Consider the following 13,199-nt stretch of genomic DNA (forward strand, 5'->3'; position numbering starts at 1 on the left):
AATAATCTCGCCCTTACAGGGACCTGAGCCTGGGTCCTCAGATTAAAAGTTCAATGCTCTGTCAGCTGAACTATTTGCACTAGCCAAGTTGCACCTTGAGTAGTTTTATACTTCACATACACTCGACATGTTACAACCTGTCAGGCATTTTCAACAACTGATCCAAATAAAAGTTCATAATCTAAAGCTACAATTATTCAAATCTTAAAATATGACATAGGCTAGATTATGCACTGAAGGGCATCCTGCACACAAACAAATGCATGGGTATGGAGATCTAGTCTGCATCATCCTAATTTTGAGACTTGATGGGGCATGGCCAAATTACAGGGAGGAGTCTCCAACTGGTACCAGGAGCTTGGTATGAAGCATGCCTCCCCACACTGCACTCATTTGATTTGCCAGCAGCCCACAAGGTTAAACATGCTTGCCTCCATGTTGAGCACAGGCCTCTTCCACTGCTTGTTAAATATGAGCAATGGTGGGATCTTAACTAAACGTTACTTGCACACTAAAGGGCTTCACACGGGCCAAGAGCATGTGATCCACCAGACAGCTCCCAACCATTTGTAAAATCACAATTGGGCAGGGGCAGATTGTTGGGTACATTGCTAATGGCATGGTGCCCTAATTCACAGATTCACCCACCTGCTTTCACATCCATGGGTAGGCCTTAACATTCAGGCCAATGAATTTGATGCTTACTAAAACCCTTGGCTCCATACAGCATCTCAATTTTCCTTAACGGACATCACTGCTCCCAATTGATGACACGGTTAAAAGAGAAAGCAAATAGTTACATTTATGTCATTTTAACTGAACACTTAGCAAGTAAGGTCACAATGTGGGATTCCGATCCTGTCAGTTCATTCATATATTTAAAAAAAAAACTCCAAAAAGGAGACATTTCTGCCAGCATTAGTTCTCAAAATATGTCAAATATCCTACGCTTTCTAGGGTTTTTGATTTTCAGGTCCAGTTTGAAAGACACTACCATTCTCCCTACGCAAATTATCTCTAGATATTCCAGAAGATGCAAACATTTAAATAACAATGTCCAATATATTATATTAAAATGTCTGTGTTGTTGCAAGAAAAATACCACAATAAAATTTAACTATGAATATTTTGATGTTACATGTCAACCCAAAATATTCTTTCTACACAGTCCAGTAATACAATGAAGCACCCCAAGTTGTTTTACATATAGCTTTGCATCTTTTTGCTGCATTCTAAGGAGATATTAAAAGAGCTGATGAAAAAAAAGACATACCTAAAAATGTGGGTGCAGCAAGCTATTGGGAAGATTGATGGGCTATTAGCCTTAATTACAATAGGATCAGCATATACGAGTAGTGAAGGCTTGTTTCAATTGTATAAGAACTAGGGTTGGACTACACCAACAGCATTGTGCATAGCTTTGGATCTGTCAATCTCAGACAAGTTATTGGAGTGAGTACAATATCGGTGTAGTAGATTTGCTCATGGGATAGTGGGCTGTTATAGAGTCATAAAGTCGTACAGCACAGAAACAGACTGTTTGGTCCAACCAGCACACGTTGAACACAATCCCAAACTAAACCGGTCTCACTTGCCTGCTCCTGGCCCATATGGAAAAGTTAGCACGCAGTATCGAAAAATTTTGAACAATGAGAAGTGAACCAATTAAAAGCTACAAAATACTTAAGGGGTATATAGAATAGATGCAGTTGAGACATTCTGTCTGGTTAGGAGTCTAGAATCAATCAGCATAACTTGAAAGCCCTGGAATGGGTCTTGAACACAAACTTGTGATTCAGAACTGAGTCATTAGGGAGTCAGCGCAGTGGAGAGTCGAGGGTATCATCAGTGTGGAGATTACCTAAGAGGGAGAAGTGAGGCAATTAGAGAAAACAAATTTAAACAGCCTTTGATCAAAGTAAAGTTAAACATTCAGATGAATGAGACAGAAAGTGGCATTCATAAGCATTGGCCAACAGTCACAACCAAAGTTGTCTGTTAGCAACAGTTAAGCTATGCCATTCATCTTTGATACCTAAATTGTATGATAATTACCCACACTCTGTGCAAATGTTTAAGTCGGAGGGTTTTTGTGGCACTGAAGTACAGTCTCTGCTTTTATGCCAGAATGCCTGGGTTCAAGTACCACCAGCTCCAGACATGTATAATAATATCACTGAACAGGCTGATGGGTAAATACAGTTAGAGACAAAATAAAACTGCAAATGCTGGAATCCAAGGGAGACAAACAGGAGACTAGAATAAAACAGAAAGCCAGGCAGCATCTGGAAGAAAGGAGAAATCAATGTTTCAGGTACTATCCTTTTTCAGGGCTGGAAGTGGGGCTAGGGGAGCTGCAGATAAAGATAGGGTGATCGCAAATGGTGGTGATAGGTGGATACTAGTAGTAGGTATGACCTGGTTACTCGATGGGAGGGATGAATCTGGTTGGAGACTAGAAGGGAGGGTCAGAAGGTAGAATGGAAGGGAGGAGGCAGGGCTGGAAAGGGAAGCTGTGTCTAACTTGAGGCCAGAATTGAATTGCAGCAACATGTTGTACATCCCTTCTTGCCTTCAGCTGCTAAAGACAAACACATAAACATAGAAAATAGGAGTATGATATTAAAAAACAGGACCAGGAGTAGGCTGTTCAGTCCTTCAAGCCTGTTCTCCCTTTCAAAAGGAATACGGCTGATTATCCATTTCATCCAGGTTTCTGCCATTCCCTTAGATATCAGGGCAATAGGGATCAAAGTCCTTCTTGAAAATATTTCAATGTTTTGGCCTCATCCGCATTTTCTGGCAGACAATTCCAGAGATCAACACTCTGTGGGTGAGGAAATTTCTCATCTCAGCCCTATTGGGCTATCCCGTATTGTTAGAATGGGAGTCTTAAGAAACTCTATAATTTGCTCCCCAAATCTCTCCTTTAAGAAATGCTTAAAACATCCTTGTTGAGCAAGTTTTTGATCACCTTACCTAATATTTCACATGGCAGAGTGCCAGGTTTTGTGTGATAACTCTCCTCTAAATTGCCTTGGGACAACTTACAACTTAAAAAGCACCATACAAGTTTTCCTGTATGCCTCAATTATTATGCATATAATGATGTGCACAGAGGTAAATTTGTTCAGACTGCTGACAGTGCAGTGTATCAAAACAAACATGTCACAACAACAATATGCAATTGTTTCCTCAATTCAGCTGAAAATTAAGATTTTCTTTTTGAGAAAGTGTACAAAAAAATCAAACAACAGTGCAAAGTATTTTCAACAAATAAGAGGACAATGGAACAAAACTCCATATTAAATTAACCATTTAAATTTGGAATGTATTGCACTGTATAAAAGCTGTATACTGCAGCAAGATTAAACGATGCCGAAGGGAGTGAAGTAAAACATTTGTAATTATGTGAAATTGCCATAAGATCATATCAGTAGGCCAATCAGCCACTTCTAGAATAGCTCAAAGGAAATTCTGTGAAATGCTAAACATGTCCTACATCTCGTGTTTTTAGACTGGTCAGTAATTTAAGTCCTTGCTTTTGGGCTCTATATTTTTAAAACAATTGTACATCATTCTTTACAAATTACCAAATACTGGAGAGGGAAGGAAAAGCAAACACAGGGTTGAGTATAAAATTAACTGAGTTCAATTATAGTTTTCTGAACTGTCAGAAAAGAAAATCGACTAGAAAGCAAATGCAAGTTTAAGAATTGTATCAAGTTGCAACAATGCCACAATCCTATCTGCATTGGTGGGGTGGGGGGGGGGGGGGAGCAGAAAAGTTTGAGCATGTATAGTTACTTCAAATTATAACATTTTTTGCAGACGTACTTGAACATTTGGTTGAAGAAATTACACATAAATCAGAACTTCAAAACTATTCAACAGTAAGGATGAATGGCCGGACCTTCTAATCACATTCATTCCATTAATAAAGAGGTTACATGCAACTCAGTTGCATTAAAGATACCCATCACTCCTTCAACCCAAGTCCTGCAAAAAAATTCATCTTTGGTTTTGATCCTTTACCAATCCAACATTTCCTTGGCCTGTCACCTTCTAACACCAAAATTTGAGCTCATCCATAACTCTTGCTTATTTTCTAGAATGCACAAAGTCCACCTTCCGTATTTCTTGATGGTCCATTGACTCCAAATCTACAAAACAAACAAAAATCTCACCCTTGATCTCAATGATCTTACTTGCGTCCTGTAACTACCTCCAGTCCTGAGGACACTCTGCTCCTCTGACTCCATCCATCAATATATGTACCACTTCATTTAAAGCAGTGGCTGTGCTCTCAAACTGAAAAGCTCCCTCTCCGAACTACAAGGCCTCTCACTACTTCATTAAGATAATCCTTGAAACCTACTTCTTGGATCAGGTTTTTAATATCGCCACTCATTTCCTTTGGTGTCAATTTGTCAGATTATAATAGTTTGGTGTGTGCTACAACATTAACAATATTTATATACCCTTATGCCATTGCCTACCACCCACAGACTGATCTACCACTTTTACCACAAAGATCCATTTGCAAACCAAGCTTTCCTGTCAGATGTCAAACATCGACTGTCAACATTGATTTATAAAATCTCAACAATCGATTCCTCCACAAACAGAGGCAAGTTTTTTTTATTCAACTGACCTTCACAATCATCCCAAAATCCATCAGGTAAAGCATTAAATGTAGAGAAACTCAGGAGTTTGTACCAAGACATGAAAATGGTACGAAATCAGGGGAAGGAGCACAGAGCGAGAGAGAGAGAGAGAGAGAGAGAGGTCTATCGTCTGTCAACTTGTTAAGTGTTCTAGAACAGAGAAAAGAAAAGCTTACTCTACTGGGCTATAAACAGCTGCTACTAGTTAACGCAACTGGGGATTTTGACCGTACGTAAGAGAGCGGGGCTGGGGTGGCGAGGGTGATGTCGGCATGGCCCAGAGGCAGCCAACATCAGATGTGGCAGGGAAGAGAGGGAAGATCAGTGACGTCCAGGACTGGACGATCTCGCCCCACCCCACCCCCAAACAGAGGGGAGAATGGGCGTGGCGCGAGACTGCAGACAATGGAAGAGGCGGCGGCGCGCGCGCATTCACACCAGCAACTGCTGCACCGAGCCTAAGCTTGGGAGGGGGCATTAACATCCGGACCGGCCTCCCGGGGATGGGGAGGGAAACAGACAACGACTACTAGCCACCTCCCCGATCACCCGCCGTGATCGTCCCAAGGGACCCGACACGAACATCCACTCCCTTCCCCGCGAAGAACACCCTCCCCGCAAAGAACCCGCTCACCTCTTGGCTCATCCTTCCCACACCGAGCTGTCAGCCGGCCGTGCAACAGCACATCCTCGCGTCTGGCCGTCGTAACTCCGGAGATGTAGTGGTGAAGTTGGAACTGTCAGGCCGATCTCGCTCTGCTTGTTGACCGTTACTCTTTCCGGAACAACCGCACCGCCACCATCTTAACGCTGCCGACGTTAGTTTTAAAAAAAACCGTTGTCAGGGCGACGCTGCTGCTGATTGGCCGAGGCCGAAGCCTCGTGGCGGACGCGACGTCAGCTGGGTACCGCCCATATGCGCCTGTGCGGTGCACCGTGGGTTAGAATTGCGTGAGCGGTCGTTCCGAGTTGTTGCAGTGATAAGATCGATGTACCTCTGGGAGCCCTTTCTGGGTTTCTTGGAACAAAAGATTTGCGTTTCCTCCCTCCATTAAAAGCTTAGTCCTTTGAAATGGTTGGGAATGTGTCACGACAAGAAGTGTTTATGGATAGGATTAATCTACCCGTGTTCAAATGGGTTAGGATCCCAATGGAGTAGTTGGGATTTGACGTTGAGCCTTCTTGGTTCAGAGGGAGGGATACTAGCACTGCACCACAAGAGCCCCAAAAGAACGCGTATGTATTTGCCAACCCACAGCTATTTCAGCTGTGTGCCTCAGTTTGCTCGTGTTTAGCAAGAGAAAAATGTTACTTTTCTGATTGGAATGAAGATTAACGGCATCAACGAAACAGCCTCCACGTCGGAGGCTGTGAAGGCTGTCAACAACCGATTATCACGTAATTGGTTATGCTTTGCTGCGACGTGAAGTTTTACCATAAAACTTTTCAGATGAGTTGTTGGTTTTATTGTTAAAAGCATATAACAAATATCTTGCTTAAATTGTCAGATGAACGCCCCAGAGAATAAATAATTAATTGGGGCAAAGCCGACTTTCAGTACGCTCGGGATGTATTTTTATCAAAGAAATTGGAATTAAATATTAGGAGAAACAGTAGCTGAACAGCAGGCTACCTTCAATGGGGGGATGTTTGGGCACAATCGAGGTATATTCGTTCAAAGAGTAAGGTAGGGTTAGCAAATCCAGACCTCCCTGGATGACAAAGAATTTAAAATTTTAAAAAGTGTCATTGAGACATATCAGGGAGAAAACATCAATGTGTACCCTGCAGAGCACAAAGTTCAGGGGGATTGTGAAAAAAGCATAGCGAATATGAAAAGAGAATGATAGTTAACTTTTTGAAAAGAAATCCCAAAGTCTGCTATGGGTATGTGAATAGTTAAAAGGGTATAGGAGTGGGGCCAATTAAGGTGAGCCAGCATTAGGTTCTTAAGGGAAAATCAGGTTTCCTTTACTAGGATTTTTGAAAATGTAACAGTTGATGGGGGTAACGTTGTGAATACATTTTACACTATTTTTGATTTGGTGCCACATAACAGACTTGTAGGTGAAGTTTATAGCTTATAGCATGGAAAGCATATCAATTTGGCTGAGTGACAGGAAACTGAATAACAACTAATCAGTGTTCTTTGGAGGTTGTTTAAGAAAGTATTTAGCATGTTTGCCTTCATGCTCAGATCAATGAGTACAGGAGTTGGGACATCATGTTGGGGTCGTACAGGATGTTGGTGAGGCCACATTTGGCATACTGTGTACATTTTTTGATTGCCTTGCAAGTGGGAAGGATATCATTAAATTGGAAAGGCTTCAATAAATTTACAAGGATATTGCTGGGATTGGAGCATTTGAGTTACAAGCAAAGGTTAGGAATTTTTTTACTGGAGCGTAGAAGGCTGTTCGGTGAAGTGGGTGGTTCATATGCGGAATGAATTGCCAGAGGAAGTGGTAGATTCAGGTATGGTTACAACATTTAAAGACATTTGGAAGGTACATGAATAAGAAAAATTTGGAATGATATGGGCTGATAAGTGGCAAGCGACATTCGTGCCACTCAAATGCCAGGCTATGACCATCACCAGTAAAAGACAATCTAACCACCGCCCCATGACATTCAATAGTGTTACCACCATTGAATCCCAAACTATCAACATCCCGGGGTTACCATTGACCAGAAATTTGACTGGACTCACCACATTAACACAGTGGCTGCAAGAGCAGGCCAGAAGCTGGGAATACTGTGGCAAGTAACTCTCCTGACTCCTCAAAGCCTGTTCGCCATCTACAAGGCACAAGTCAGGAATGGGATGGAATACTCCCCAATTGCTTGGATGAGTACTGCCCCCAACAAGAAGCTTGACGCCATCCAGGACAAAGCAGCCCACTTGATTGGCACTACATTCACAAGCATTCACTCCCTCCACTACTAACACTCAGTGGCAGCAGTGTGTGCTATCAACAAAATGCACTGCAAAAATTCACCGAAGATCCTCAGACAGCACCTTCCAAACCTACAACCACTTCCATCTAAAAAGACCTGGCTGTATACATGTATTCATCATTTCAAGACGAGAGGAAAGGTTGAGAGAGCAATGAATTGTTCATTGAGGGTTTAGACACCAGAGCAAATTGAATTTATTAAAGGTTCATCGACATAATTTAACATCAGCTAGAATATTGCACTTATTTCTGGATGCTGCACTTTAAGAAGAAAGTGAGAACCTTGCATAGAATATGGAAGAGGCTGAAAGAATAGTTGTTAGGATGACCAGTTTCAGTTGTTAAGGTTGATTGGAGAAGTTGGAAGAAGTTTCCTTGGAGAAAAGAAGCCTGAGAGGAGATTGAACGGAAAGATTCGAAATCATGGGAGCTCTGAACAGAGTAAATGTTTTCATTCTTAACAGGATGAAACATGAGTTGGCACACCTTAAAATAATTTTTAAAAAAAGAAGCAAAAGTGGTTGTATGAAAAACATTTCCAATGAGTGGTTATGGTCTGGAATGTTCTCCCAGAAACTGTGGTGAAGGCAGGTTGAATTGAGACATTTAAAGGCAAATGAAATAATCGTTTACAAAGGAAGAATGTGTAAAGTAAATGAGAAGAGCTAGGAGACAGCACTAAGTGAGGTGTTTGTTTTGTGAGCTGGCACTGACAATAGTTTGATATGCGTCCCCCACCCCTTTCTGCATTGTAACAGTTATGTGATTCCACACCATTCTTATTTCTCTGGAAAGAACTTCCTGGGAAATTGTCAGTTTTGCCTTATATGAAGGTTTGTGATATTCAATTTGTTTTCACCTCTGTAACATGTCGAGATAAGAGGATCAGAGATTGTTTTCAAAGCTGAGACAGTTGGGGGCAGGTTTAATAGATGTGTCTAATCATGAAAGAAGTTTGATAATTGTTAAATTTATGAACTCAATAAGATTGTTATTTATTGGGACACCACATTAAACTGAGAAGACATACTGAAAGGTATCACGGGACTACTTTGTCTGACATTAAGGCTAGATAGTTTGAGATATTTTCTAATCAACCTCGTCTGAGATGTAATGACACACGTCGAGCAGGCGGGACGTCTGGAACTCAGGGCTCAGCACCCAGCACTCCTGGCTCAGAGGTTGTGACACTGCACTTCATGAGATATGCCCCCCCAACCAGGTGTTTGATTGCCAGAGATTAAAGGCGTGGCAAATTAATGTATTGGCAAGAAGATGCAATCTGTTTGCATTTGGAGGCAACAATATGTGTGTTAGTCAGCATTTGTAGTTCACATAAGGCTGACAATTTCCCAGAATGTTCCCTCCAGAGAGATAAGAATGGGGTGGAATCATAACTGTTACAATACAGAAAGGGGCGCAATTTAAACTGTTGTGTCTGTGCCAGCCCACAAAACGAATATCTCAGTGCCATTCTAATGTCACTTCTCATTAACTTTGCACATTCTTCCTTTGTAAACAACCATTTAGTTTGCTTTTAAATGCCTGAATTTAACCTGCCGACACTACATTTCTCAGAACATTCCGGACAGTAACCACTCGTGTGAAAAACATTTCCATTCACTTTTGATTCTTTTACAAATTATTTTAAGGTGTGCCATGTTTTGTTTATCCGTTTACGAGTCACTTAAGCCATTTTGCCATAGCTTCAGGAAGTGTTTTCAAGATATCCAAAAATTCTCAAGCAAACCGAGAGTCACGAGAGAAACATCAAGCATCAGAACGCTGGTTCACCATGAAGGATTGCAGAGGGCCCTCATGCTCAGACTGGAAAGACTAAGTTCATGTTGATTCAAAAATGAGGGTGGAAGATTTGCCAAGCTTCCCAAAATGTGGGTTGCAATCCCCAGTATGGTCGCCGGCCCAAACTTTGAGATCGCATGCTCTGATCCAGCAATTGTCCTCAGTTTTTTTCAAATATCCATAAGACAATTGAACGGCTTTCCCCATCACCAAATTACCCATGGCAAAGTATTTGTCTTCATTTTAAAAAAGATTGTTCAGATGTGTTACCGCCTATTTCAGGTGCAGGTGGGACGGGAATCCAGGCTTCTCGGCTCAAATGTAAGGACAAGACTGCTGTGCCATGAGAATCTTCCAGCAAGTTCCTCATGGAGTTTTCAGACCCCTTTAAATCACAGTTTAAGAGTGGGCGTGACCTGAATCCTTTCGTAATTACATTAGGAGGTAGGCAGGGCTTTCTATTTAAAAATCCAGGATTAAACAAAACAGCTTTACTCATGATGTTGTTACAGGTCTCTCACCCACTTTCCTACCACCGCAATCTTACTTTTTTGGCATCTCACTTTCTCCCTGCCCTCCCAAAGACACAGTTACTCCCCGCCCTGTGAATTCTCACCCTCAAGCAATTTTCTAGTTATAGGTGGAGGCCAGTATTATGGCTGTATCATCGTCTCACCATATTGTAAAGCTGAACACACATTCAGCAATGAAAACAAGTCTGCTATTTAAACAGATCAACAGGTACTTATAGGTTAATTCACTCAGAGACAGTAAGAACTGCCGATGCTAGAGTCAGAGATAACATGGTGTGGAACTGGAGGAACACAGGCCAGGCAGCAACAGAGAAGCAGGAAAATTAACGTTTTGGGTCGGGACCCTTCTTCGGAAATGGGGGAGGGGGAAGGGAGCTCTAAAATAAATAGCGAGAGGAGGGGTGGGGCTGGGGAAGGTAGGTGGGATGGTGAGAGGTGAGTGTAGTTAGGGAGTGGCAGGGAACAGTCAGTGAGGTGGGAGGGGTCGAAGGTGGCAGACATGGACAGGTTGTGTCAGGTCAAGGATGCAGGTATGAGGGATGGTTGGACAGGCGATGAGACCGGCGGGGACATCTTCAAACTGGTAACATGCACGCTTAGGCTATTGAGCTGTAGGCTCCCAAGGCAGAATATGAGGTGCTGCTCCTCTGACTTCCAGGTAGCATTATTGTGACACTGGAGAAGGTCAAGGATGGACATGTCATCCAGGAAGTGAGAGAGGGACTTGAAATGGTTCTCAACTGGAAGGTATCCCCATTTCCTACAGACTAAGGGGGTGGCCATGGGAACCTGCACAGGCCCAAGCTATGCCTGTCTCTTCATAGGATATGCAGAACAGTACCTCTTCTGCTGCTACACCCATTCTCCACCTCTTCCTCTGCTACAGTGATGACTGTATTGGTGCTGCTTTGTGCTGCCGCAAGGAGCTTGAACAGTTCATCAACTTTACTAATACATTTCACCCCAACCTTAAATTCGTCTGGAACATCTCTGATAGCTCCCTCTCCTTCCTGGACCTCTCTGTCTCCATCTCTGGTGACCGCCTTGAAACCGACATTGATTTCAAGCCCGGTGACTCCCACATCTACCTAGGCTACACTTCCTCTCACCCACCAGCCTGCAAGAATGCAATCCCTTACTCCCAATTCCTCTGCCGCATCGGCTCCCAAGATGGGGCATTTCACCCCCAAACATCCTAGATGTCCTCTTATTTCAAGGACAGCAACATTCCCCCCCTTCAGTAGTTGAAAGTGCTCTCGACTGTATCTCTTGTGTTTTCCGCACCTCTGCCCTCACATCCCCTTCCCCCAACAAAACAAAGACAGAATCTCCCTTGTCCTCGTTTATCACCCCGCTAACCTCCATATCCAATGTATCATTGTCTGACACTTCTGCCACCTACAACCCAATCGCACAACCAAAGATACATTTCCCACCCCACCCCTTTCTGCCTTTCATAGGGACCGCTCTCTCCTCGAGTCCTTCATCTGCTCCTCACAACTCACCAGCCCCACCACGCCCGTCCTCTTTACCTCCAACCACAGGAAGTGTACACCTGCCCCCTCACCTCCATTTGAGACACCAAACAAACTTTCCACATTAGACAGAGGTTCACCTGCACATCTGTCAATGTGATCTGTTGAATCTGCTGGTCCCGATGTGGCCTCTTCTACATCAGTGAGACCAAGTGGAGGCTCAGAGACCACTTTGTAGAGCATGTACATTCTTTGTGACAAACAACAACACCTTTCGGTTGCCAACCATTTCAATTCCCCCTCCCACTCCCTGGGCGACATGTCCAGCCTGGGCCTCCTCCAGTGTCACAATGACACCACCTGGAAACTAGAGGAGCAACACCTCAGTTTCCGCCTTTGCAGCCAACAGCCCAATGGCCTAAATGTGGGTCTACGAGTTTCAAAATCTCCCCACCCACCCTCCAGCCTCATCCCCGCCTCCTTGACCTGACACAAGCTGTCCATCTTCTCTCCCACCTCCGCACCTCACTGTCCAATCCCGACCACTCTCTACCTGCAATCACCTATCACCATCCCACCTACCTTTCCCAGCCTCACCCTTCCCCTCCCCCATTTCTGAAGAAGGGTCCTGACCTGAAGCGTCAACTTTCCTGCTCCTCTGATGCTGTCTGGCCAACCGTGTTCCTCCAGCTCCACGCTGGGTTATCTCTTATAGGTTAAATCTGTTTTTGTTTTACTGCTTGTTGCTCTGATTCCACAAGTGCTTCAGTGCTTTCCATAATTGTTTCAAGTTACAAATGTCTATATAGAGTCAGTTGGTAAGCGCTAAAGCATGTTTTGTTGACTTCAGGGCCTCTCTACAGACCAGTTATTCCCAAACATGGGTGCACAGGTAGGCCTTCCCCTTGGAATAGAGAATGGTGAGGAGCCCGAGCAGAGGACATGTAGTGCTGGACTAGCTGCTAGATGGCAGAGGAGGAGGAGAAGAGAGTGGCTCATGGCAGGAGATTATATCTGCTAAGCATGTTCAAGAAGAAGATCTCAAACCAGCAGGTAACGTTGGAAATTTAGTAATAATTTCTTAACTGGAATCTAGTGCTATCTGAAGCCACAAGTTGAATCTCAAATTTACTTGCTTCACAACTGTTAACACTTATGACACCTGAGGTGGGAAGGTGGTTTGGTGAGAGGGAAGTAAGATAGATGGTGATAGGGAATGACAGGGGTTAGGGAGGATGGTGCAAGTGGGGAATTCTCTCTTCAAAGCCTTAAGTCCCTGGTGGCTCAATCCATCTTCAGGAAGGCACAGCCATTGAGCACTACTGCTGCTCTTGCTGCTAAAATCTGTCCCGACACTCCCACCTCTTCCGTTCAGTGAAATGCCTTGCCAGAGTGAAACTCTTGAACCAAACCAGATTTCCTTCAGCACAGACTTGACCATCAGGGCACAAGCCATTATCATCTGAGACATTCGGCTGACAATGAAGACTTGAGATCAGAGCAAAATAATTGTATTTGTGGTATCTTTTGTGCATCATTTTTATTTGGAAACTATAGCTGTATGAAATTATCTGAGATTTTCTGACTGCAGTTGGAATTTTATAAGAGCGAAAATGAGTATTCTGATTTTTTTTTAAATACCAGTGTGAAGCATTGTTAGTTAATTCACCAGAGGTGAAAATGTTGGAGACCAAACATTTATAAAGCAAAAAGTAAAAGAACAGCCTGAATATTTGAATTGATTGAAGTACAGTAGACCTGAGG

At 43.2% G+C, this 13,199-nt stretch overlaps 1 protein-coding gene across 3 annotated transcripts in view; it reads right to left on the minus strand.

Moving 5' to 3' along the window:
* snx13 (sorting nexin 13) overlaps positions 1-13,199 on the minus strand; it is a 184,043-nt gene that overhangs the window by 152,672 nt on the left and 18,172 nt on the right. Inside the window, exon 1 of one of the 3 annotated variants that reach the window (XM_059654551.1) lies at positions 5,302-5,502. The exons of the other annotated variants lie outside the window; for them this stretch is intronic. Within the exon in view, the coding sequence (XP_059510534.1) occupies positions 5,302-5,313 (12 nt within the window). The 5' untranslated portion in view covers positions 5,314-5,502. Of the gene's footprint in view, positions 1-5,301; positions 5,503-13,199 lie in introns of those variants that run through there. 3 annotated transcript variants of the gene reach the window in all.

Source organism: Stegostoma tigrinum, chromosome 2, assembly GCF_030684315.1.
Source record: "Stegostoma tigrinum isolate sSteTig4 chromosome 2, sSteTig4.hap1, whole genome shotgun sequence".
Lineage (NCBI taxonomy): Eukaryota > Metazoa > Chordata > Chondrichthyes > Orectolobiformes > Stegostomatidae > Stegostoma > Stegostoma tigrinum.